At 38.4% G+C, this 25,925-nt stretch overlaps 1 protein-coding gene across 13 annotated transcripts in view; it reads left to right on the top strand.

Moving 5' to 3' along the window:
• ANKFN1 (ankyrin repeat and fibronectin type III domain containing 1) overlaps positions 1 to 25,925 on the top strand; it is a 114,154-nt gene that overhangs the window by 71,659 nt on the left and 16,570 nt on the right. For all 13 annotated transcript variants that reach the window (XM_090121774.1, XM_090121775.1, XM_031598728.2 and 10 more), the window contains 8 exons: positions 7,680 to 7,777; positions 8,937 to 9,027; positions 12,379 to 12,486; positions 18,532 to 18,631; positions 19,801 to 19,933; positions 20,525 to 20,641; positions 23,406 to 23,621; positions 25,725 to 25,891. In XM_090121774.1, the coding sequence (XP_089977900.1) occupies positions 7,680 to 7,777; positions 8,937 to 9,027; positions 12,379 to 12,486; positions 18,532 to 18,631; positions 19,801 to 19,933; positions 20,525 to 20,641; positions 23,406 to 23,621; positions 25,725 to 25,891 (1,030 nt within the window). The remainder of the gene's footprint in view (positions 1 to 7,679; positions 7,778 to 8,936; positions 9,028 to 12,378; positions 12,487 to 18,531; positions 18,632 to 19,800; positions 19,934 to 20,524; positions 20,642 to 23,405; positions 23,622 to 25,724; positions 25,892 to 25,925) is intronic.

The raw sequence follows: 25,925 nt of genomic DNA, 5'->3' as shown, positions 1-25,925 counted from the left end.
TGAACTAATTTATTTAAGAGATGGGAACTATTTATATTTGAAAAGAGATGAAGAGAGAAAAAATCTGATCCATGTTTGATGTGGCAAACAGAGCTGATCTTCTCCCTGGATGTAGCTGGGGACTTGGATGCCAAGTTATTTTCCAGATAGGGATGCTAAGCTGTCTAGCCCACTTCAGCCTTTTGTTACCTCTTTATTTAGTTACTTTAACAGAATATTTCATTTTAGTCAGGATTGCCCAGCTGCCTTCTAGGATTTCTGTTGGATGGAACAATCTTTATATTTTCTATGTCAGTGTAGCTCTTTAAAAAAGCAAGAGGCGGGCAACTAGATCAGGAAAGAAGGAGTTATGCCTTACTTAAATTTTGACAAGAAATATCTCCCTGCCTCCTTTCCTGCAAGGCACTTTGTGGCTCATTTCAGATTTTTTTTTACTGGAGCAATTCATGTAAATTGCCTTTAAATCACTGGTTCAGTCCTAGAGATATGCTATAGCCTCAGTGTGTTAGGATGGCCACATGAAGCATGTTGGTTATGGGCAAGTACCTTTATCCAGGAGAAGCTGTCACAATTTACTGTTCTCACTGGAAGTCTCAACTAACAGATTTACTGAGCCACCTTTCATTACGGGTCAGCATCTGAGATCATGAGATGAAGCATTTTGCCAAGTTAGGCCCATAGGATATATGTTGTGTATTTCAAAAAAAACACCACAGCATTTGAGATTCTCTGATATCTCACTATGTCAGTGGAAGTCTTTCACCACAAACTTTTGTGTGAAAAGCCTCAAAGACTGTACAGAAAACCAGCTGTGATTTTTGTGTGATTCCGTTTGTTTTTCTTTCAAGAATAATGCCTTCACAACCAAACGATCTGATCAGTTTGTGTGGGCCTCTGCCCCTGTAAACACTTACAAACACAAACATTGTCTGTTTTGTGATTTGTCCATCTAGTTGAATTGCAGTGTTTGATCAGGTTTGGTATTGTTCCATAGCAGGCTTCCTGCATTGATCCATCCAGTACTGCTCTGTGCATTTGGCTCCAGACAGGATTGACTGGTCTAATAGATAGAGCTTATATGAAAACTGAAGTGCATATATACATACAAAATCTCCAACTTTTTCCCTCTTTGGTGGCAACTGACCATTGACATAGCAGTATCAGAGCAGAAAGCAGTAAGCTTGTGCTTTGTTTGATTTCTAGAAGAATCCTGGTTATGGAAAAGAATACCTGTAGAAGTGAATCTTAGGTATGAAAATGGTGCTTTAACATTAATGCCTATTGATCTTTGTACAGTAGATGGTACATCACTGCTTCATTCTGTTCCAGTTTAAAGTGGAATTAAGTAGTATTCTGCATTTGATTTGCTCTTGAAACCCTTTTCACTTATTATTCAAAGTTTCTTTGTATATTTTGAAACTCCTTGTTTCTTTCCCTGGAATGGTTCTTGCTCCATAAAATGGAGAGAGAGAATACTTTCCTTTGTAAGATATTTGAATTTATCCTGCTGAATAGGTGTGGTCTGATATTTTTTACAGTACTTCATTTATGGCATTTTATTAGGTCTCCTGGGCACTTTATTTGCACATTACATTTTGGTAGCTAACAGAACTGTGCAATTCAACTTCTATTTTTATGCCTTGCATGTATAGAAATGTATAAATGTTGGAACAAACCTTTCTATTTCTAGCTCCTGTTAAGGTCTGTAGTATGTGTTGGACTGGGAAAAAAAAAAAAAAAAAAAGAAGTTCTTTTATGTTAAGTTTGCTAGGCATTTAAAAGCACCTTTGAACATGAATTACATATTAAGTGATGATGTATTTAACTGATGTAGCTGATCAGACATCAATTACTCAGTTTAAGCATTCTTTCTGCTTTCTGTTTCATAAAGATTTTGAGCAACAGCCCAAGCTGAAGGGCTATGAGAAAACTCAGACATACAGGCTCTGGTTTTGTCCATCTTTGGTGTCCAAGAAAAAGACTCATATCATGATGTTGCTGACTTTTAGACATTGCTTTATTTTTTATACTTGCTTTGGTTTACTAGCATTAATAAGTAATTTTAACAATGATTTGCTCATGGCTAAGAGTTTGAGCTTCCAGTTTAGATGTTGGGCAAAGAAGAGGTGAATTTCCTGTAGCGTGACAGGACTGGAACTCCAGACCTTCAGTTTCTTTCTTGAAGGAGGTTCCCACATCTTTTGATCCAGGGGTTTGGAAATACTCCTTGCTAGAGACTTGCTGGCATCAACTACTAATAAGATAGATAATTAAAAGTAATGTATTCACAAGGTTGTGACTTTGTGCCTTTGCTCACTATTTATCTGAAATCTTCTCTGGTCCTTCATGGACTTTTTTGATTCATTTACAAGGATTGAAAACATAGTCATTTTGCCACTCCAACAAGAATTTGATAATACTCTAGTGATTAAATTGGACCCACAGAACTGATAAACAAATATAAATTTGTAATAGGGTCTTTGGATCTGCTTCAAGCTCTTATCTTGTGTGCTGAACATAAATTACAGGGTATAGAGTTTTCATGCATGAGTGCTCTGTTAGTTCACACATGAACACACAATCAATTTATGCTTGAGCACTCTATTATCTCACATCTCAGCACCCAATTAGCTCACACACGAGCGCTCACTTAGCTCCTTCCTGAGTACTGTGTTGGCATATATTGGCAGGTTACTCAGCCAGGGCCCACAGCTGGGAGGAGGCCTGGGGCTGGGAGGTTCTGGTCACAGCTGGCCCATCCAGGTCCAAAACCAACAGAGAACCTCAATGCTGAGAGTAACCCCTGCTAGAAACAAGGGAAGTTGAGACTAGGAAAGGAGAAGGGTATGTGTTAAGTGTTTAATTGTTTATGTTTTCTCTCTTCTCAATCTGAATTGGTGATTACATTAATTGGCAATAAATTAAATTAAGTAAAAACAAGACTGTTTTGCCAGTGACACCTGGCTTTAGTGCTAGGGAGAGGTGAATGATCTTTAAATTAGTGTACAGATTGTTTATAAAGAAACAAAAGCCATAAATATGAGTAATTAACATCTATCCAACAATGTCCCCCTTTAAAAATATGTTACAGGAGGACCAGAAGAAAAGCAGTGCAATCCCATTAAGCAGATTAATTGAATTAGGGGTTGTGTATTTACCTTCTTTGTTAACAGTGCTATGCAGTGTTCTAGTATGTCTTGTACATTTTGATAGATTACTTTTTTGTTTGCATTTGCCCAACCAGTCATTATTAATTAGATTTTAATGTATTATGGTTTGGGAAGAAGCTGAGCCTAAGCCATGCATGCTTCACACAAATGAGTTGTCCTTACTTTCATAAACCTCCCCACTGGCTTTGGTTACACAGATTACATGAGTGGAACGAATCCACTGGGAGTGGAAATTCATAAGATCAGAGCCAAGCCTGCTATACCTTCCTAGGACATGAAGCCTTTGCATAAGAACCCCATTTATTCTCCAGTCCCTTTTCACAGCTCTAGTGTGTGTTTTCTCTCACTTTCCACAGCCACAGTGGGCTGTGTTGTCATAGGAAGGCTCAGGCACAAATCTTGGTTGTTACCACAGTGCCAGTTTGCATTGTAGCTTTCTAACCAACACTGTCCTGCCTACATTCTAACCAAACAGAATTCTCCTTATTTCAGACGGTGTAATTGAATGTGCACAAATGAATGGCTTACACCCTTCATGCAGAAAACCAGATCCATGGGAACACAAAGTGACTCCTCAGTGCCAAACTTTTTTTTTTCCTAATGGAAGTGCTATGAGATCTCTGTGAGCACCATATACAGTTGGTATAACTCGTCTTTTTGCTCTCATTCTTTGCAGAATTTCAAAACATGAGAGACATAACGAAAGCCTGAACCCAAGTCTGCAAAAATTGGTTTCTTTTTGCAATTAAACCTGGAAAGGCTAGCTCAATGCAGCTAGGAGGAACTGACTAAACAGACAAAATGTGAAAAAAAAATCAAGAATATCGTTGTCTATTTGAGCTGGTAACACTGTGTGCACCAATAAGCTGGTGCCTTGTTGGCTCAACTTGCTAAGACATTGTAAGTGTAAATTGTTACAATTATTTCATAAAGATAGCAGGCAGCAAAAGATGGCGTGAAGGGATTTCTGGCATTAGGACTCTGCTTCAGTTTTACATTTCAAAGGAAGCTGTTGAACAATGCAGTTATTTGTTTGGAGGCCCTTGGGAACACAAGCTAAGATCACAGTGTCCTTCAGCCTGGGCCCTGGACGTGGGGATGAAGGGAAGGAAAAAGAATCCTTGCTGCGTTAAGAGTCTGGGTTAAAAGTCCTAGTGACACAATGCTTTCCCCAAAGTCACAGCAAGTTAGTAGTAAATGCAAGAGTAAAACCCAGAATTGCAGCTCAGTACATTCAGTAGATGCTATCAACTTAACAGCCTAAGTCATGTCCCTGGGTCTAATTAATCTACTCAGCAATTCAGTGAATAATTTAAGTGCAAGCAAAATAAATGCCAAGAGAAGTGACAAATTCTACAGTGGCTTGAGCTATTTACTTTAGCAGGGAGAAGGTGTTTTCCTGAATGACTCCGCAAAAGAGCTGGGAGGTGTTTTGCACCTTCACTTTTTCCCTTATCTGTCTGTCAGTCTTTGGTGAGCTGTTTAAGGTACACCCAGTAGAACAGGAATATACTGAATAGAAAAGAAACAGGTGAAAACAAACTTGCTTCTTTATTTTAAAGTGTATGAATTGAGTATTAAAAAGGAAAAAAAAAAAAGCGCACACACAACTTGGCCACAAGTAGGTTACATAACTTAAGCCAGTCTAAAATTATGTGCCAGCAATTTACATGAGTTTTATGTAACTGTTTATACTGCTGTTTATTTAAAAATTACTACTTATCTTGGCGACCGCAGCAACACATCGTGCATTCGCTAGCTCTGGAATACAGGGCACCTTCATTAAAACACATAGTCACCAATATATTAAACACACAAAAAACCCTGCTCTGACATAACGTGAAGTGTCAGATGGAAAGCCGCAACAGCGAAGACATTCAGCGTTCACGACAAAGCAGGCCTGTGGGGTGTTCAGAACAGGACTGGAACATGCTCCATCCTTAATTCACCCAACAGCTTTCAGGTCCTTTACAGCACAGTTGGTACAGTCTACAAGACCAGCTCTTGTTCCTGGGCTCTTATAAAGGACCCTCTTCATCTTCAGGTTTTTATACTTGCGTATTTTTATATTGAACTTTTAAAGTGCTGAGGGTAGCCAGCCTTTTGTTCCTCCTTAAAGTACCAAGTACTTCAGTTACGCAGATAGTTGTTGCTACTTGTTTACTTCCAGAACAGCCTCTTCCAGCACTTTCTCTCTTGGAAAGTAGGCAAGGCTTTAGCAGTGTTTCCATGCTGGGTTGCTCATGCTCAAAGTTGCATAGTTTTTAGATCCTGGTCCGTTGCAAGGGTGAATAGCTCTGCATTATTCTGCATAACCAGAAAATGCAAGAAACAGTAGCCAATATGGTGGTATCATGAGTCAGAGAATGATGTGCTGTCAAAAATAACAATGCTTCAAATGTGTCCAGAGAACTAGGTTATGTCTGAATACTCTTCAGTCCATAGAACAGCTAAAAACTTAGAAACTCCAAGGGAATTTAAAGCTGCTTATTTCACCCTTGGCTTTTGTTTTGTGCTAAAGCACAACCTTAGCCCTGCCCCTCATGCTGAGAAACACACTGTCATGCCTAGGATTTCAGTGAAGACAGGATTTGCTGGCAGAATCTGTCTTGAGTGACACTGTTTGATTTACACGACCCTTCAAAGACAAGAATGGCATCTGAAGTGACTGCACGTCTGTTAGTAACATGTTCAGCAATTCAGGAGGGGTTTCTCTCATTTATCCTTCTGGAAAATAGAGAATGCCTTAGTCTGCAGCATGTACACAATGTCCTCAATGATTTAATAGAGCAGAGTTATAAACCCTGAAAAATCATGGTTTATAATGGAAACTCTGACAGGCCATCAAGTTTAATGGCACTTATAAGCACTGCTATAATTAAATTGTCAACAAAAACCTACATCATGGTACAGTAACAGTCTCTACATTTTCATACTAATGTACAGAGATAGCTCCCATTAAGGTTGGCAGTAATTAGATATTTAAAACCCAAGGAGAGTAAGAAAAATATACACTATAAAGTGCAGGTACAGTAGACAAAATCAATATCCTTTTCATTTCAGCAAATGCAAAAACGTTGCTGAACATGCTGTGCATTCACAAATGGCAGTCGAAGGAAAGGACTGGCTTGGAAGAGAAAGGAAAAATTTGTTGTGCTATTGATACTTGGCTAATCTAGGAAGAACTTGTCAATTAATTGTTGTATGTGCTGAGCAAAACTATCTGTTCTTTTAATGTGAAAATGCCAATATGACACGGTGAGAAGATAAAGCATCCACATGCTGAAATCAAAGTACCTACACTTTCTGATCATCTTTAAATTGTTGAATCCAACTCTGATAAATATGCAAATGAAGCATCTATGAGATCGTTTTTGAATCTACCTGTTTTGAATTGGTAGATTTTCTGCTTAGTTGTAAATCCAGAAAATTGGTGGGATTTTCCCCTGTTATTATGTGTAATAAATTTCACTGTTTTTGGTAAGTTTTCCTGAAAGTTTGAGTCTGGAGATACGAAAGCCCAGAGGTGCGACTCTGGGATGAACCTTAACTCTAACCACGGTACTTGGCATTACTAACATGTAATTCAAAGGGTGGTTTTCTTATCTTCAGCCATCAGTTCCCCTTTTGCACGTATCCTTTTTCTAAAACCATGTGGTAGTTTTTCATGGTCAGCGTCCATTTTCATTTCTTGCATTGATTTTTGCAAGGAATAAGGAAGAATACAACAAGATGTTGAGTTCATACCCCTTAAGTAGGAATACGAGCAGTTGGTCCAAACTGATGGGAATGCTTTGGTGAAGGCACACTTTGTGATTCAGGCTGTAGGACAGGTTGGGAGGGATGTGCCAGCCCAGCACCACTTAATTCACTTCAAAAATGGATAAAATTTAATAGGTCCTTGTGGAGCTCTGTAATTTCAATGACCACAGCAGAACCAGGCTCGGACAAGGGAGCCAGAGCCCACTGAAATCAATAAAGAGCCTCTTGTGAGTCTGGATCTGGTCCAAGGAGGATATTTCTGTACAGAGCTGCCAGGACTATGTGATTGGAGTTTTGTGGTCCTGTGGAGCCCAAAAGACTCCCTTCCTATGCCTACATATGCAGACACAATTGCAAAACAGTGCTTTTGTTGGTTTGGATATATAAACTGCCTAATGGAATTAGCAGGTCCAAATCTTTTACCTACTCTTTTCCACTGCTTCCCTTTCTTTAAAAGGAAATTGTTTAACTGAGAGCAAATGTTGATTGAATGTAATTTGTATTGCAGGGTACTTTTAAGCATTCTTTCCTGAAAAGCTTTTGAGCAATATTTTGCTTTTCTCTCTCATACACAGAGTTATAATTTAATTACTGTGTAAAGTTTTCCTAAACATTATTGCTAAACATGACTTTTAGTATCCACGTGGAATGGTAAACTGCTAGGAGAAAAGTTAACCTGTGAAGTACTTTTATTCCTTTTGTGGGACTGTTATCTGATTCAGTTTGCTTCTGCTGTTTGTTTCCTAGTGGAATGGAGTTGTTCAGAAGACTTTTCTCCTTTGGTTGGAGAAATAATTGTGGATAATCTTCAGTCTTTGAGATGCACCATCACAGGTCTCAGAACAGTAAGTGCCAAATGATTCGTTTAGATCTTGATGCCCCCTGCTGCCCCAGTGATAAAAAGACACTGATAATTTGCATCCTTGGCTGTTGGTAACAACTGCAGAGTGCCTTTCTTCTAACAAGTTCCAGTCATTAAGCATAATATGTCTGGTATCCATGATCAGAAATTCACAAAGGAACAGACAGACAGCATGAACTGTTTTATATGTTGGCATGCTTAGGATGGAGCCAAAAAGACTGGAATGAAAGCCGCTGTTTTCTGGATCACAGGGTAATCTTAGTGCAGATCAAAGGCTCGTGAAAGTTCTAGTCCTGACTCTGATGACAGATAACTAAAATAACTGCTCTTTCTCTTCTACTTATTTCAGGAACACGTAGTTAATGGCAATCATTTTCATTTTTGTTTTATTTTCATATACATGTTTTACATTGCTAAGAACTGGGTCAGCAATTGAGAAAATTGGTAAATATTCACATGTATTCTTAAGCAGAATAGTTTTGACCATGTGTCTGAACACCTTCTTCCTACTGGCAGTTCTGCACTGTTTGTGCAAACAAATTTGGATTCACGAAGAGCCACGGTATGCATTTCCTCTGTTCTTCATTTTCCAGCAACAAAACAAAGTAACTGATCTTAAGTTAAAATTGAGCAAGCTTGCACAATCCATTTCTTAGGCACACATTAAGAGCAGTGATTAGGGTGTGTTTGTCCATAATCTCTAAAGTATATAACATCTGTAAACAAAAAGCTAAACTTTCAGAAGCACTTTTCATTGGCCTAGATTTACGCATCAAAATGCTTGCTAAAGGTCTGATTGATGTCAGTGATGGCCAAGCAGAGCTTCTTCAGTTACTGTGCTCATAGCAAGACAAATAATACAGCAGAAATGGGACTTTATTCTTAAAGTCTGATTCTAAGAGCATTGTTTAGTAGGAGAGATCACAATTTGTCAATCATAATTGATGTGTTCTGTTGACCCTCTCCAAAACATCTGCCCTGTAATCATTGTGCAATTTTTCAGTAGTTCATGGTGCATCATTTGACATCCCTGAAAGCTACGCAAGAGATTCTCAAAGAAAGTAGTTTTGAAAGGGCTACTCTCCAGTTATTACAGCCATGATTTCAAGCGAAGTTTTGATTCCAGTTGTTTCCTTTTGTAGGGCCAGAGGTATTACATTCATGTTTCAGCATACAATATGAGAGGATGGGGACCTCCACGAAGATCTACTCCTGCATATGCTTCTCCTTCAAGTAGGTTGAGCTTGTTTGCACTCCCAGTTTGATTATTCATGTTGCTTTTTCAGAATTTCTCTCTTTTCAAAGAAGAGAAGAAGACAAGTTTGCTGGAGTTCATGATTTAATTACTGTGTCATTTAGAAGGGAAATAAATAAAACTCAACTTCTTCTCCCCAACAAAAAAAGACATATAATATCATATTTGAGTATTTATTTTTCTCATCTTTTGATCTTCATTTTTTTTAATAGAGTTCTGCTATATGGAGCTTCATTTTTCAGCACATGAATGGATAAAAACTGATCTGCCAGAACCAAAATACTTACATATATCATATGTAATTTTCTATTCTGACTGTATTGTTCTAGATTACATTCACTGAACCATTCTCAAAGTTTTCAGTTCTGAAGTTGGTGGAGTTATGGGATACATGCAGTATGTAGAATACTGTAGTATGTCACAGATGTTGGTTGGATCTAGCCCACAAGCACTGAAATGTTGCAGACATATCCAAAAGCCTTTCTTCTGTTTCAGACTTACATCAGGTTTTCTCAGGCTCAGTGCAAATTTGCACTTGTGGTTATTAATCTACTATAGCCACATTCTATTGTTAGTCACTTTTCCAGACTTAGTATTTGTTGCTGAACTGGCTCAGTATATTACAGCTTCTCTTGTATTGATTAGTGCAGTAAAGTGGGACTTTTCATTTTATTGCATTAGCACTTGTTTTTATTAGACTAATGTAACAATTTAATAACCTTGAATGCTAATGTGAGAAAGTTAAGCAATGGTGGTAATAGAGAGTGTGGAATAATCAAAGCTGTTGCAGTATCACTATCCTATTTTGCTACAGTTTTGCTCTTGTTTACTATAGAATAAAGCCAGGGTCTAGTCTAGGCTAAAGAAATATTCTGTTTGCAAACAAAAATGTGCTACAATAATGGCAGAAAGTTCTACTCTTGGCTCTGTGGATAACTCACTACTATGGAGTTGCATTGAATAATTTAGTGACATGCAATTACCTTGACTGTACTCAGGGGTAAGTACACAGGATTTGGCCCCACAAAACCAGAATTTATGTAAGTTGAGAAGCAAGACTATTCTGCAGTAGCTGGCAGTTATTCAGCTCAATATCCCCTAAGAATAGGGCACTTCTGGCAACACTGGTTGTATCTCAAGCTGTAGCTGTGTGTGATACAAACATTTGTTTTGAATGCATTGCATTGTCTTCCCTGTCTATTTCTTGTCCATTGTTATTGACCTTCTGGCAGCTCCAAAGCTTTGGGCTGTGAGGAAAGTTTTGCTTCAGATTTCAGTGGCTGTGGCTATGTATGTATGTTTTCCTTGCTGGTGAACATGGAAGCATTAGACAGGCTCAGCTCACTGCATATAGATAGCCAGCAAGAGTATGACATTTCCATCGAGTACCCTTAGTGACACATGCTCAAGCTTTCCAACAAGTGAGGTGCTCACAGTCTGAGTATGAAATCTTTTTGCTAAGCAATATTAAGTCAGAATTTTAGCTTGAGAGACAAGATACTGGTTCAGGTACCAAGGGCAGAACCTTGTCCATGCAGATACCTTCACCATTAGTTTTGAAAGCTAGCAGACTTGTGCTTGGCAAGACAGCAGCAATGCGAAATTACAGCGGTGTTATATTAAGGAACATGGCCCTAAGGTAAAAATTCAATGTGAATACATTAAGTACAAAGTTGTTTGTGATGGCAGCTAGAATATGCTAGGTAAATGAAAGCTCCAGGGCTAATCTGGATCCAGTCCAATCCCAGAGCATCAAAAGTCAGTGATGTCCTCGGAGAATCATGCTTGCAGGATGAGTGAGTGCTTGCCACTGTCCTGTTTCCCTCTCACAAACAGTAACTACCTGGAAAGCTGTGGCTGGCGTTCTGCAGCTGCTCTGTAAAGCCACAGTGGATAGTAACATTTCTAGGCTTATTGACAGACATGTGATTCATGGACAGTGTGGGAAGCTGATCTGATTTCCATGTCATTTTGAAGGCAGTCAGCAGACTGGAGAGTCTAAAAGTTTGGGAACCACCTAGACAGAGAAACCACGAGGTTGTTCTAAACCTCCCTGGTCTGATGACCCAGAGCATTTTGGTATTGCTGAATTCCATTTGGTTCCTTTTGGCTGCCGAAGGAGATCTGAGAACTGACCTCCCAACATGAGTTATAAATGCAATTGGCTCTTGATCTCTGCAAAAGCATACATCATGCAGGATAGCCAGCCTGCAGCTGTTACAACTACCCACAGGCTATCAGGATAGCAATTGTCTTCTCTTCTCACCCTTTATGGGACTTACCACCAATCTAGACACTATACTAAATGGTAGCAAACATTTATTTATATCCCTGGCATAGTGAGTCCTTTGGAAGGAATGCTTAACTGAACTTGCACTAGAAAGTAGAACTGTACATTCAGTGAGTGAGCACACTGTTTGCTGGTGGCTCTGAATATGTATGTGGCTGCTGTGCCTGCAAGATGGAAGCGTGTCTCCTTTGGAGGCAGATCTCTTAATAACCTGATCCATCATTACTTTCTTTCAGGAAACTGTGGTGTAATAATTTTTTATTATAATGATGTGAGAAAGGGCCAAATCTGGAATCAAATAGCTCCTCTCTGACAGTTTCATCCTCTTTTTTTTTTTGTGAAAGGGTTGTCTGCTTTTTAAAATCAAGACTGAGATTTTAGCTAATGGCAAATAAGGTTCAGAGGATGTGGGACAGAAATCACAGCTTCTTGCCTCATGAGTGCAGTGCTGAGCAGACTGATGATGCCGGGGCAGGAATTGCCAGCCTTCCTTCAGGCCTCAGTGCTGGGAGGTTTTCAGAAGTGTTTTTACTCAGAGCGTTTCTGAGGCTACTAACAAAACCCTGCTTCTTGGAAGACATCGATTCTCTGCTTTGCGATCAGTTTCCTACATAACTGTAGGAAAGTCATTTAGCCTCATGGTGCCTTAATAAAATACGGGAGGAGCAGGGCTGTGATTTTAGTGAGGTGCAGAGGGTCAGGACGGAACAGGCTGAGTGCAGCACTGATGCTACAGCAACAGGAGCTATTTATGTACCAAAGAGAAAAAGCCATTGTCTAGTCAGTCACTAGAGGAGCTTCTGGGAGCTGATTGTGAGCTCTTTGTTAATCATCATTATGATTAATTATGCAGCTGGCACAAAGCAAAGGAAGCTTATTGTACAAGCAACAACTGCAGACTTGAAACAACTGACATTTTTCCTGCGTGCCCTGATGTAAGCCTCCGCTACAGCCAAGAAACATCAGAAGCAAGAAAATATTTTAAAACCTTCTCCTACTACTTTGTGTTTCATTTCTGTTTATTTCCTTTGTTCAATAGACTGGAAAGACTGCAGTGGAAGAGAGCCTCGACACAGGGGACATAGTGAGGCCCTGGAACGTCTCCTTCAGCAGGTCCGAGCAGCTCATCAGCATTATAATTGCAGAGGTAAGGATAAATATCTATGTGGTAGGGCACCAGCTGAAGCCTCTGTGGCGCCTGTAATTTTAGCAGTTTTCTAACTAGGTCATACCTTCTCATTCATCAGGAAAAGAAAGATATTAATATTGGCCCATCTGGAATCACTTTAGCTTACTATCTTGCTCTTAACCCTTGAAATTAGTTGGATGGAAACATCTGAAAGCTAGAATGTACACAAGCACAGACACACCCTTTCTCCCTCTGTACCCTGTGCAGTTATTGATGTGTTTTTTCCTACAAGTAAGTTTTACGCAGGATTCTGCTAAAATGTTTCAAGGATCTCTCTTTTATTTTTTTAATATAAAGAAATACTTTAGAGAGTTAACAACTGTTTTGGATCAAGAAAGGGACTTGGCTGCTTCCAAATGGAAGACACTAAGTACTCTACTGGATGTGATGCCAATCTATAATGAAAAATAGTTGCACAATGCAGTGGGAAGATAAGATTGCTACATTTTCAAATAGAATGGTTCAAAACTGGGAGAGAGTTCGAATCTCAGCCAGCTCTTTGCTCTTCATTCATGAGAAACAGACTGTGCCTTTAATAGCTCAAGAGCCAAGGCAACAGCTTGGCATTCTTTTTAAAGAATATATAAAAACTCCTGCTCTATACGGGTTGTTGAAAAGTGCTATTTATTTTCCTAAAATAAACTTCTAACTGGAATAATGCTTCATTGCAAAGGAACTTATTTTAAACTGAAAAGTCGAACTACCATGAAGTTTTCATTTTTCATCACTTACTATGACTGTTATTTCAAACTGCATCAACTGATTTAAAATCACAGAAATACTTAGGGCTCAAATCATCTGGATAAAATGGAAAGATGCAACCTTTGTTCTTTATGTGCAAATACATCACAATCATGAGGATCCACAGTTTGCCACAAGCCATTGTAACCATAGCAACTACAACTATTCCACTATGTTTCTTGGAAAGGAAAAGGAGATATTGCAAGAAAATGTTGTTTCCCTAATTAAAATTCATGCAAACATTATCACTTGCAGGTGGCCATGGTAGTAAAAATACAGACGATGTATTCCATCTCTTACGTCGCTTTTCATGATTCAAGAAGTCATTATCCATGCTACAGTTTTTTCTCTTCCAAAGTTGGTACATTTCTCAGATCTTTCAGGCCACCTTCCTACTGAACAGGGAATAAGTGATGGAACATCTGAGAATATTCTTAGAATCAATTGTTTTACTGACATACCAGCCCAGTGAATAAGCAGTTATAAACATGCAGAAAATCCCTTCTTTTAAGAATTTGACACCAGTACCTGGTTCTCATAAAATTCCACCGCTTCAGAAATTAACTCCAGTCTCAAAGCAAAGCACAGACAACTCTGGTACTGATTTCCAAGCTCCTTATGCTCAAATAATAAATAACAACAATATAGGAAATCTGTTTAGCTCAGAACATTTTCTTGTATGTCGGAAAGAGGATGTGGGAACATACATATGGCAGTGCTACACTGTGGAATCAGCAAGAGCAACGCCCTTGATCCAATTAAATCAGAATCTTAGAACTGCTTGTAATGTTAACATTACACAGAACTGTATTTTGGATAAATCAGATCTATATAACATAAGAGAAGAGTCTTTGGAACTTATCTTAAATATATGACTTAATGTCAATCCCTTGTATTTCAGGAATTTGATTATAAAAATCAAGACAACGTAATTGCAGAAAAATTAAGAATTATGACATCACTTTGACTGTTATTTGTCAATCTCAGTGACATCTGAGAAGTTTGATCAAGGATCTAAGATAAGCTATTGGTAATGACTGAAAAGCCCCAATGAACTTTTCCACTTGGTGCACATTAGACAGAAGCCTCCTTCAACCGTCATGAACAGAAATCAGAATGGACGTGCTTTTATATCTAAGCCAAGGACCTGGCCTGACATTTAAGCAGCCTTTACCATGTTTCTCTTTACCAGATTCCTTTCATTCTAAGAGCACATTATAGCTTCTGTTTTCCTCATTTGTTTTAGAGGTGTCGGTAAATAGTTTGAAACTGTTTGAAGAATACCATTGAATCTACTTGCAGCCACTAATTCACAGTGAATTAAAGTGAGGTGAAGACAGAGACAAATTCAAACCTGAAGCCTTGTCCCCTTGGCTTTCCTGGAAGTGATCCCCCTGCGGGACTGCCCAGGTGTGCTGCTCAGGCTGGCTGAAGGAGAGCAGAGGAGGAGTGCAAAGGAGATGAAAAAAGTGGAAAGGGCAATCGATCTAAAATGGCTGAGTTTATCTGGCTGATATGAGTAAAAGCTTCGGAATATAAAGGAGATATAAGAACAAGGTCCAGTGCTAGTGATCTGGAGGGTTAAATTGCCTAGATTCCACACATCTCTTGCTCATGTCTGTTCATTCAGGCTTTGCACCAAAGCCTGCGTTTTGCCCCATGCTTTGTATTTCTGGGCCTGAAGAAAACAAGCTTACAAAAATACCAGGAAGAATACATTGGAACGTACAGTGAGTTTAAGAGCTTTTGGAATTAGATCAGCTGTTGCTTTTGAACCTGCTCTGTGATATGTTGAAATCTCTTAGGGAATTACTTAGGAAGCTTTGCTTTCATATGTTTAATCTTCTGGAAAATCCTGATGATTACAAACAACAGTCATCCATTTGTCTTCATAATACCGTGCTACAGACTATCATAACCTAATTACTACAATTGTGTGTTCTGGCAACACTTCAAATGTATTTTTTAAGTATTTTTTTTTTCCTGAAGATCATTCTTCCTTTACATTTCTGAGTGGATTAAGCAATTGTGTGATGCTTCATTAAGAAAGAAACCCAACTCTTCAGTAAAATGCTTACTGGATATTTTCTTTCAAATTTGGTTGAAATGTATTTTACTAGAGATTGACTGAAATACAAATGTTCTAATCATAATTTGATTCACAACCTGGGATCACATTTTCACTGCTTTTAACAAGGAGAATGATCTCTTATTCCATGGGGTGTTTTAAAAGTTTAGATTTTATTTCAGTGAGAATACACAAAAACAGGCTGGAGAGCCTGGCCATGGGCTGAGAAGTTTGGGTAGGAAATTTAAGAAGTTACAATCTCAACTGCTGAGCCTGACTTTGTACTCCAAAATACACCACCCAATAAAAAAACGAGACTGACATGACTGTAGCTTCTCCATGAGATAGTTTTTTCTTTTGAATGACATCCCATGCTGAGTTGAGGTAATACACAGTCTGCAAAGACCTTAAGCTACTGAAGTATCTGCAGGCTATGTATGCCTTTAACTTCTGCATGGTATTCTGCCTCTGTGCATGTTATTTCAGTGTCAGTTGTTTGCACTGCTAAAATTATGGTAATTGAAAGTGAGTATGATTTGCTTCTGGAAGTTTCCAGTTATTTGATGTATTTTCATCCATTGTTAGTAAAAACTCTAAACCCCACTTTATGCCTTCTGCTAGGATTTCAATAGGATTTAGCTCCTCTTCTACTAATTTGCTTCATTATTCAGTGTTACCATTAGTGATATTTAGTTGTTCCACAGACTGTCTGATCTGTGGGGCTAAGATTTCTCCTCAGATAATTTTGCACTGAGGTAATTCCATTTACTTCACATCTGCCCCACTTGAGAAGAGGCACCCGCTTGTCTAGTGATAGGACAAAGAATTCCAGATGATCTTCCTCCTCTGAGAAATGGCATGGCATAACAGACATTCCTCTAGAGCAGAAACCCCAGATGCATGCCAGCAGTGGGAGCATGCAACTTTCTTATTTCTCACAACAACTTACGTTACTTTCAAGTATCTGTTGTATTTAAGTGAACTGCAAAGACACACATATATATCCCACCTAAGAAGAGAAAAACTGCTAATGTGGTAAATAGAGTTAATTGCCTGGTTCAGTCCAAGTGTAAATGCTTCTGAGCTAAATCCATCTACTGGAAATTCTCTGATCTTGGCCAATATATGTTTGCTCCTGAGCTATTAACAGAGCTCATAGCTCTATTGTATCGTTCCTTAGTATCCACTTATTTTGTTCTTACTGCCATTGTTGTAAAAAAGTTACTCTTGTTATTTATTAGTTAATTAAATAACAGATTGTTAAAGTTCCATTTCCTGTAGGTCCAAAGTGTCCTCTAATCTCAGTTCCATGTTTTTTGGCTTCTAGACATACTGTAACGTAAAACAAAAGCAAACAGAAACATTGGAGAATTTACAGTTTCCATCTAGTTTTACATTATGTCTTTTTCTTTGGGCTTTGAAAAATCTGTGGAGCAAACCCAAACCACTGAATAGCCCAATAATATATGTTTCCTTTGTAATGTGCCCTCTGATTGTAGTGCTGCAGTCTCTGGGTGTTCTGTACAGAATTATGTTACATCGCTTTTAGCAATTTCTGCTTCCATTTCTTCCATTGCAAGTATAGAAGAAAACAAGAATTTCATAATTAGGATGAAATTTATATTTCTAAGACAAGAGTTTTCATGTCACATTTGGTTTACATTACTGTGATATACTGAAAAAAAAAAAAAAAAAAAGCACAGAGTAAAATAAAAGTGATCTGAGGAGATGTGGGCAGGAAAACAAATGAGTTTTTCCAAATGGAAAAGAAATCAAAGATCAGTGGCATCAAAGGAGCAGCCATGGATTAAGATGAGTCTATTTAAACTAAACTGAACACTGCAATGAAGAATATGCCATGCAGAGTAAGTTAGCACTGGGAAGACAACATATTTGGTGATCTAATAAGTCTCATACTTCTACATTGCATGATTTCACCCCCAGTAGAACCTTGTTCTCTTTGTACTTGCTGTTCAGCAAAGTGGTAATTATGCTAACAATGTGTCTTCTCTTTGTAGTTTTCTATGTGCAAATTACAGTGCAAATTTATTCATCATTTAAAAATATGTTGAGTGCTTTCACAGATGGGGTTTTGACAAGAGCAAATTTAGATGTTCTTTAAATGTTCAAACTTAGAACTTGCTAGGGAGACACAGATAGACACCTATTTTGCACTGGAGGTAAGTAGAAAATATGTTACTCTGAAAACACTTAGCCAGGCAGATTAGCAGCAAATAGTTCTTTTTTAAAATCTTTCATGAGTCACATTTTTCCCCACTGGAGAGGATTGTTCCTCAAAATGTTTGGTAATTGAGTCTGGATGGGGATCCGTAGTTCATTTAAATAACGAGAAAACAGTCAGATCCTGGAAGGCTGAGATGTAATTTCACAGAGACATTTTTCTTTCTGTCTTTCTCTTCAGATCACAGTAAACACCTGAAGAATTTTTTTCCCTAAAGTTTTAAACATCCATTCCCTTAACAAGCCATATGTAAACAGCAACTTCTGACAATACCAAAATCAATACACAATCCTGCTGACCACTATGTATTAGCTTACCTTCTAAAAACTGCTTGCATTATACAAGTAGACACAGTTGCTTCCTAGAGCCTGAGAGCTTCAGTTCCTACTGGAAGGGTTTTCTCTTACTTGAAAGAAATCTCAGACCACGTACCGAGGGGGAATCATGCACTGTATAAAATGTAACCCCCCCCCCCCCTTTTTTTAAGAATTTTGGGCAAATACTTGAATTCCGAGGCAGCTCTTCTGGTGTGAGAGCTGGCCCAGAAATCCTTGTAAGCACAAAGCAGGACTCGTGGACATATGTTGAAGGATTACATCATCCTAAAATGTTGACAGGTGCTTTGATTCTCCTCTTGTGTTTTTGAGACCACGTGTAAAATTCATATCCTCCCTCAACACGTGGTTCAAGCTATACTTGTCCTAGGTGCAAAACAACAGTTCCACCAAGTCTGAGTTTGATGCACTTAAAGAAATCATTTGATGAAGAGTATTGTTAAGGGAAAGAAAATATAAGCAAATGTTGTAAATCAGCATGGTTCTGAATGTTGTTTGTTGGAAGGAGTAAGGTGGGCACTGAATTATCAGTGTGATTCAGCAAACAAAGGTTCTTCATGATTTATAATCTGAAATTGAAGTGCTGCATTTAGTTTTGTTTCTATTTTCCATTTTAGAAAGTTCCAAATTACAGAACACTGGTCGCAAGCAGTCAGTCTCTAGAAGCCTGAAGCACCTTTTTCATTCATCAAACAAGTTTGTGAAGACTCTGAAACGGTCTGTCATTCATTTTATCTCCCAAACATTCCAAGTGATTGCTTTTATGTAATAGTGAACAGCACCTTAAAAATAGATGTATGCAAATTGTACTTCCAATGAAATGGCAATGTCTGAATAAACCTGATAAAGTTATATATGTGTGAGACTGATGCATCTGATAGGAAAAAAATGCTGCAGTTCCTACTGAAATCATTAGTAATCTGTGGTTGTTACTACTGAAAATGGATTTGAGTTGTAATGGAAAAATACCATGTGCAAACACAAAGGTACAGTCACTGAGGAATTGCTAAGTGAAGCCTCCGTTGCTGCTCAATAAGGAAACTGGAATTTATTTCATTCATAATGAAAAATGCAGAGCTCAGATGACGTGTTCTATAGATACTAATATCTCATTGGCACGAAGCAGCACATCAAGAACTTTCTAATGTTTTTAGCTAGGTTTGCAGCCCAGCACAACCCAAACAACCCTTTGCCTTGATAGTTTATTATTTTTAGCAAATGAAAGTTTCTTAGGCTGGATTATTTCTTCTTCCATTGCCAGGAGCATTCAGTTTGCTTTTTCTTCTTTGTATTTTGATAAGAGTTTGATTCTTTCAGAAGAGTTCTCCAGAGTCTTTAAATTCCCTAAGGCAACTACTTAATGTATGCAACTAATTGCAAGGGTAAATATTGAAAGGAATGATCTCTATAAACAGTTTTGCAGATATGCTGGCCAAACTACACTCAATTACACTAATGTAAATCCATAATAACCCTACTGATTTCAATTGAGTTATTTCAGATTTGCTCTGAAGTAAATGAGGGCAAAACTAAGCCCATTAATGATAAAAAGTTTTGGTAGAATTTTTGATTTCTAGAGAGCATAAACCCTCCATTGTATACTATTTACTCTGGCAAAACTCTTACTAAAGTTGATGTCAGTGGCTTGCACAGATTCATAATTCCTTAAATTCTTGTAGTCTCACATCATCTGAAGAGAGAGCCTTCCCACATATTTTTCAGAATTCACTACCTGAAGTTGCATGATCTATATAACACAAAAGTTAAGATCAGTTAATTTGTTTTGCCTCCTCAGAACTGATAATCTATGATTCAGCAGCAAAAATTTGGCTTAGATATTAATAGGCATGAAAGCTGTTTGACAATGATTCTTTTTTTTTCTCTAGGGGACTCTACTTATCTGTTATATTTTTTTACAAAGACAATCTATTAGTAACCAATGAAGATCAGATCCCAATTGTGGAAATTGATGACTCTCACAGTAGTTCAATTATGCAGGATTTCCTGTGGTTCACAAAGGTAACGGGAACCTAATTTCATATATTGCTTCTAAAAATGCATTGCTAGCCATGCAGAAATCTTAGCTTCTGAGTGCATTAAAATGCTAAGTGATGAAGTGCTTCATCTTTTACTCATGTTGAAATGTAATTTTCAAACAGCATTTATATGGGTTAAATTCTGATTGAGTCGCTGACCACAATCAACTCTTTTAAATGTATGATCCTACATCAGTTGACTGCTGACTAGGAACAGAAGGGTTTTATGAACATTTAGAGGAAGAGCCTAAAAAAAGCCATTAGATGTTTTTAAGTTGGTATAATGGTTATGCCATCATTAAAGATATCTTCACACTATTTTTTATTCCCTAGGAAACAGTAAATCAGTTTTACTCAGTAGTCTAAAAAATGGTTGAAATAGGTGCACGGTGTTTACAGAATTATTTCTGTGTGATTTTATGTCTGTTTTATGCTTATCTAGGCAACTGTTGCCACCCACAGAAACTCAAGATGAACATCTACTTATTTTTCAAAGTCTGTAATGCTTTTAGTTTCATTTCTGCTTTTGTAAAAGCTGAGAACAAAAACTGACTGAACTAACATATTTTTGCAGTTGTCTTGTATGTGGGATGATATCAGATGGCTGAGGCAGAATATGTCTGTATCCATCTCCTCATCAACAACACTTCAAGCCAGGCAAAAGATGCTTTCTGCAGCAGCACAGCTACAGGTTGGTTGCACTGCCTGTTTCCAGCTATTAGCTCCATGACCTTCCAACCTCCAATAGTAATTGTACTTTATTACAGCATTTCTCTAGGAGAATGTTTTGACACTAAAACTTGTGAAGAATGTGTTCACAGTAATGTGAAATTTCTAGCAGGACGACAACTGCTTTCATTAAATATTTACTTTTGTGGAAAAGAAAGAAATTCACAAAGGTGTGGGCACGATCCTTATAGAAGAAGTATATGCAGAACTCACTCTCCTACCTTTTGTTTGAATGAAGTCACCAAAAATGCCCAAAAAACTGTGGTACAGTCACAGCATTAATGGAGATCTTCACATTGCTTGGCTCATGCATTAGCAATATGGCCATCCCTCTTCTTATTGCCAGTCCATGCAATAAGCTAGCTTTTATAGCAGCTGTGAGAGCCAGATACTTTGTGGCCATTATTAAGAATATCTGTGTGGGGTTTGTTTTACATCTTTTGGCAAAGCAAGCTGTACAGAAGAATAGCCTTCCTGGGCAACCACCTGTCTTGATTGATTTCCCCAAAGTATCCCGAAATATATGGAATGCCAGCCTGCTGCACCTTTATTGGAGACCACCTGTGTTAAGCAGCAGCTGCTTGCCAGTGCTTTGAGTTCTCACTAGAGACAGTTTTAACTGTATCTGCTGAAAGGTCCCTCTGGTGTGGTTAGCTCAGCCTAGGTAGCACATACTCCTTTGGTTAGCTCAGTTTCATTCCCTCCCTAAGAGAGCACTGTTAGTATGCACAGGCTGCAGTTTGAGATAACCAAGATTACATTGTGTTAATTGCTACCAGAGATGGTAAGAACAGAACTTGAAGCATGGAGATATGGCAAATATGCCCAGAAGGTACGTTCCTCTGTTCAATTTTTTGGCAGCTTTACTGTTCTCATCGTTTGTTCTGTTAGTTTGGTCCCCTGATGAGCACAGGAATTGTCACAGGTCTGCCAGCCTTTAACAGTGTGTGGCCTAATGGGATCCACCAATAGAAGGATCTCAATAAAGTTTATACGGTTGAATACATTTTAGTGAGGCAGTTAACAGTCTGACTCCACAGGAATTTAGGACAGAATGGAAAAGATCAGTGATAACACAGCTGCTGAGGGACTGGATCAGTGGATTCAGAGGCAACGGAGACTGTAATTTTGCCTGCTGTTACCACTAGACTAAGCAAACAAATCACAAGTGAGGGGATGCCAGGCAAAGCAGATGCAAAACTTTTTTTAGTGCATGAAATGGCCATAATTCCCGTTAGTAGGTGCCCCCATCCTCTGTGCTGGAATGTCATTCACAACATACAGCCATCAGTGACAATAATGATCTATCTGCTTCCATCTAGGCACATTCTTATATTGCACTCAGTTTAACATCACGACGAGATGGCTAAACATCTCCTTGTAATAATCTGCCCCATCTGTGGACACACAAATTCAAACAAAATGCCAGTGTTAATCAGTGATGGAGGCTAACCTCAACAGGTAGAACAGTGAAGAAAAAGGATGTGGTATACAGACGCCAACAGCATGCTCTGAGGGGGATGCTTAAAGCAAAAACTGCTAAGTTTTGTCACCAAAAGGTCAGCCACCATCTCGAGTTTACAAACAATTCAATAATAACGTTTATAAGTAAATATTGTGTGCTACATACAGATAAAAAAAAAGTCAGGACAGTCTATGTCTTTGCAATGCCATTATGTTACAGCACTTCCTTAAACATACAGTGTGCTAGATTGTGAATTTGAATTGTCGTTTTAAACAACCCCCATCCCTACCCTGCTTACTGTAGAACTCTTGAAAAGTCCTGAAGTAATGAGCATATTTTAAATGTTAGGCATTTTTCTTTAAGACATCTGGGAATCTCTTCAGTGGCTGGTGACTGGACTGAGTATGTTTGCACCTATAAGCAGATGCCTTTCTGTGTGAGGAAAGGGATTTTGACCAAAATATGTATTTTATGTGGAGTCTTTTAAAATTACTTTTCTTTAATCCTCACATATTTTCCTGGAGAGCTTTGCTTTGGTAGTTTGTTAGTTTCTGCTGGTTTGTCTAGCACATTCTTGGTATCTGAAGTAAAAGAAAAAGGGTCCGTGTCTTTTCAAATTCCTTTGTGGTCCTTCATAAACACAGCCCGCAGTTCAACTCCAGAACTATTTACATTCAGTGCAGATATGAGGGCCTCTTGCTTTTGTTGCTGAAAATAATCAGCATCATTTTGAAATGGAGAACAATAAATTGAGGTTATAGTTAATGATCTTAACAGAAAACATTTGAAGTCTCCAGTATGAATTCGGTATCACTGATACGTGCTGCATCTCTCATTTAGGTACGCATCTAGCTCTTGGGTAAGTTCTAAGCAGAAGGACTTCACTGATACCAAAGGAATCACCTCTAGACCAACACCGAGTGCTTTTGAAAACAGTATCCTTTACCTTTGCATAACTGGGTACGATCAGGATGTGGAAGTGAATTTGCAGCCTGTCCTTTTACAAAGGCATTGGTTTGTAACAACCTGACGTTCTCTGGTAAACACTAAACTGAACACTACTGGACCAAATACTAAAGTAACTTCTCTTTTTGCCACTGCATGATGTGACTGCAGGGCAAGGATGTAAGAAGGGCTGTGTGACTGGTTTTTACTGAAGTCAATAGGTCTGACATCAAGAAACATAAAGTAAACTTTCAAAAAATGCACCTTCCTGATATGCAATAAATAACTTTCATTTTATAATTTTCTTCTTTTCTAGAATTTGCTGGGAACTCACAACTTAGGCAGAGTTTTTTATGAGCCAATCAAGGATCGGCATGGCAATATATTGATTGTTACTGTAAGAGAAGTGGAGAGTCTTTATTCATTTTTTAATGGCAAATGGATGCAGGTATCCAAACTACAAAGCCAGAGGAAATCCCTTTCAACGCCAGAGGAGCCAACAGCATTAGACATTTTGCTTATAACAATCCAGGTAGTGCTTTGCTTCTCTTAACTGTATGTTATTTGCTTTTGTAAAGCCTGTGCCAGAGCCCTGATTTTGGAAGATTCTTGTAGAATTTTAGGCCTTAGTCCAATGCCCAATAAAACTAGTGGCAAGGCTCCCACTGAAAGAAAAGACTTATATTACTTCCAGTGGGGCTGGGATCAGATCCTTAATATGTAAAATATCCATGAGATTAGAAAGAAATTACTTCAAAGTCCTAGCAGAGAATGGTGCTGTTTCTATCAGTTTTGGGAAGCCATGCTATAGCATTCCTTAGCAAGGGCTATAAACATTTAAAACTCTCTAGGATGTTCTTAAGCACCCATACAGACACTTAAAATTTCTATGCCCCGTAAGATTTTTCCACATAAGACTGCATTTAAGTATATCATCTACTGTTCTACTTAATAAAGTTGTTCTTTGGGGCTCAGAGTTCCTTGGTGCCTGGTATAGTTGCTACAGAATTCTTTATTGACCATAATCCTTCTTTAATTCTTCATAGCACACTCCTAGACTTCATAGTTAGAAAAATTCCAAGGTAAGGATTGATCCCAGAAGGTGCTGGAGTTGTCAGTTCAGTTGACATAATGGACGGCCAGGGGTTTTTAGCCCTTCAAGACTCAGTAAATTCTTGTTAAGTCTCTGTAGTTAAAAGATGAATACATGTTTTCTGTAGGTAACAGCTTATTGCTGAGAAAGTGTCTGTAGCCAATCTCTCTCTTCAAATGAGTGGCAAAGTTACCTGAAATACTACACGACAAATATCTCAGTCCCTTCTTCTGTCACTTCAGCTAGACAATGATTGTCATTGTTCATTTTCACATTTGAGGAACTTTCTAGGGCAGAGACTGTGCTTTTGGTACCAGAAACTGACAGGGAATCAAAATATACGTTACCAGCTTTTAGGAACATTAAAAAATTTCCAAAAGACAATAAAACCTACCTGATCTATGTTAGATTTACAGTATTAAAATGTGTTAAAGGTGTAGAAAAATGTCAATCTGGGCAAAAGTTTTATATTAGGAAACCCAAAATACAGGCCTGATCAAATTTCCACAGAGATCCTAGTGGAAAAAATGTTCCCCTAATGGTTTACACATTCCTATCTAATGCCCACCCTTTCTTGTATTACTTGTTTAATCATCGAATGGGTATTTTGTTCATGAAGTGCTTGTGAAAATGAGGGTCTAATTGTGTTGGTCAGAGCCAAGCAAAGCACTGGAAGATAATTTGATGGTTCCAAGAGTAAAGGCGTAAGGCCAGGTGTCTTAATCCTCACCCACTGCAGAGGCACACGTTTCTCAGGATGGCAGCAGATATCCTTTTTAGAATAGCTCCTGGGGAGCTATAGGTAGCCTTAAAAACGTCTCCTAGCTTCAGTAAATATGCCATCAGTACTCATTCTTCCTGAGCTCTATTTGTTGATAAAGATATTTGCTCAGAAAACACAGTCATTAATTAATCTTTGCAAGCCACCAACTCCCATACTTAGAGAGATCTTCCTGCTGATAGCAGGGGATAACAGAAGGAGGTTTTCAAGAGATCTACATGCATTTATCTGGTGCCAGTACTGGTTTGTGCAGCCTCTCTGTCCTCCCTTCCCCAGCTGAGCTTTTTCCTCATGCCACCCGTCTCTATCTGTGTATCTACACACCAGAAATGAAACAGGGAATTTGCCTGGCTAAAAAACAGCTGCTTTTTTGCTGAGTTGTTTATCATCTGACACAGTTCTCTGCCCCAGCTTGCTGCTGAAGACATCAGACGAGTGCAGGGGTGGGTGCTATTGAAGTTAATTTAAATACAACAGTTGTAGAAGGTTGAAATCACAGTTTTTTAGTGCCAGTACATGCATGATGTGGAGAGCTCTGAGAACCTGTATATAACTTTAAGTAGGAAGTTGTCCAAGGGCATCCAAAATACCAGAGATTATTTGTATGCTTTAGCATGTGCTCAAATACTGGGAATTGGGAATACTGATGACACAGAAAGACAGCTATAAAAAGATGTGTTGCTTTTTGATCCCAAATTTGTGACTTATGTGGAAAAAAAAAATAAAAGGCTTTTTATGTAGGACTGTTTCTCTCAAAACAGGACATATTTTCCTATCACAAAAGAAGTCAGCAACGCCTCCCTCCTGGATTGTATCTGGGTTACCTTAAACTCTGCAGTTCTGTGGATCAAATCAAAGTCCTTGTGTTGCAGAAGTTGCCGAATGTTCTCTGTCATGTCAAAATCCGAGACAACAGCAATGTCTCCAGGTAAGTCAATACACATGAGTTTACATACACACAT

Source organism: Phasianus colchicus, chromosome 20 (assembly GCF_987193195.1).
Source record: "Phasianus colchicus chromosome 20, bPhaCol1.hap1.1, whole genome shotgun sequence".
Lineage (NCBI taxonomy): Eukaryota > Metazoa > Chordata > Aves > Galliformes > Phasianidae > Phasianus > Phasianus colchicus.
Note: the sequence above shows the minus strand (reverse complement) of the source record. Positions and strands in the feature narration are given on the sequence as shown.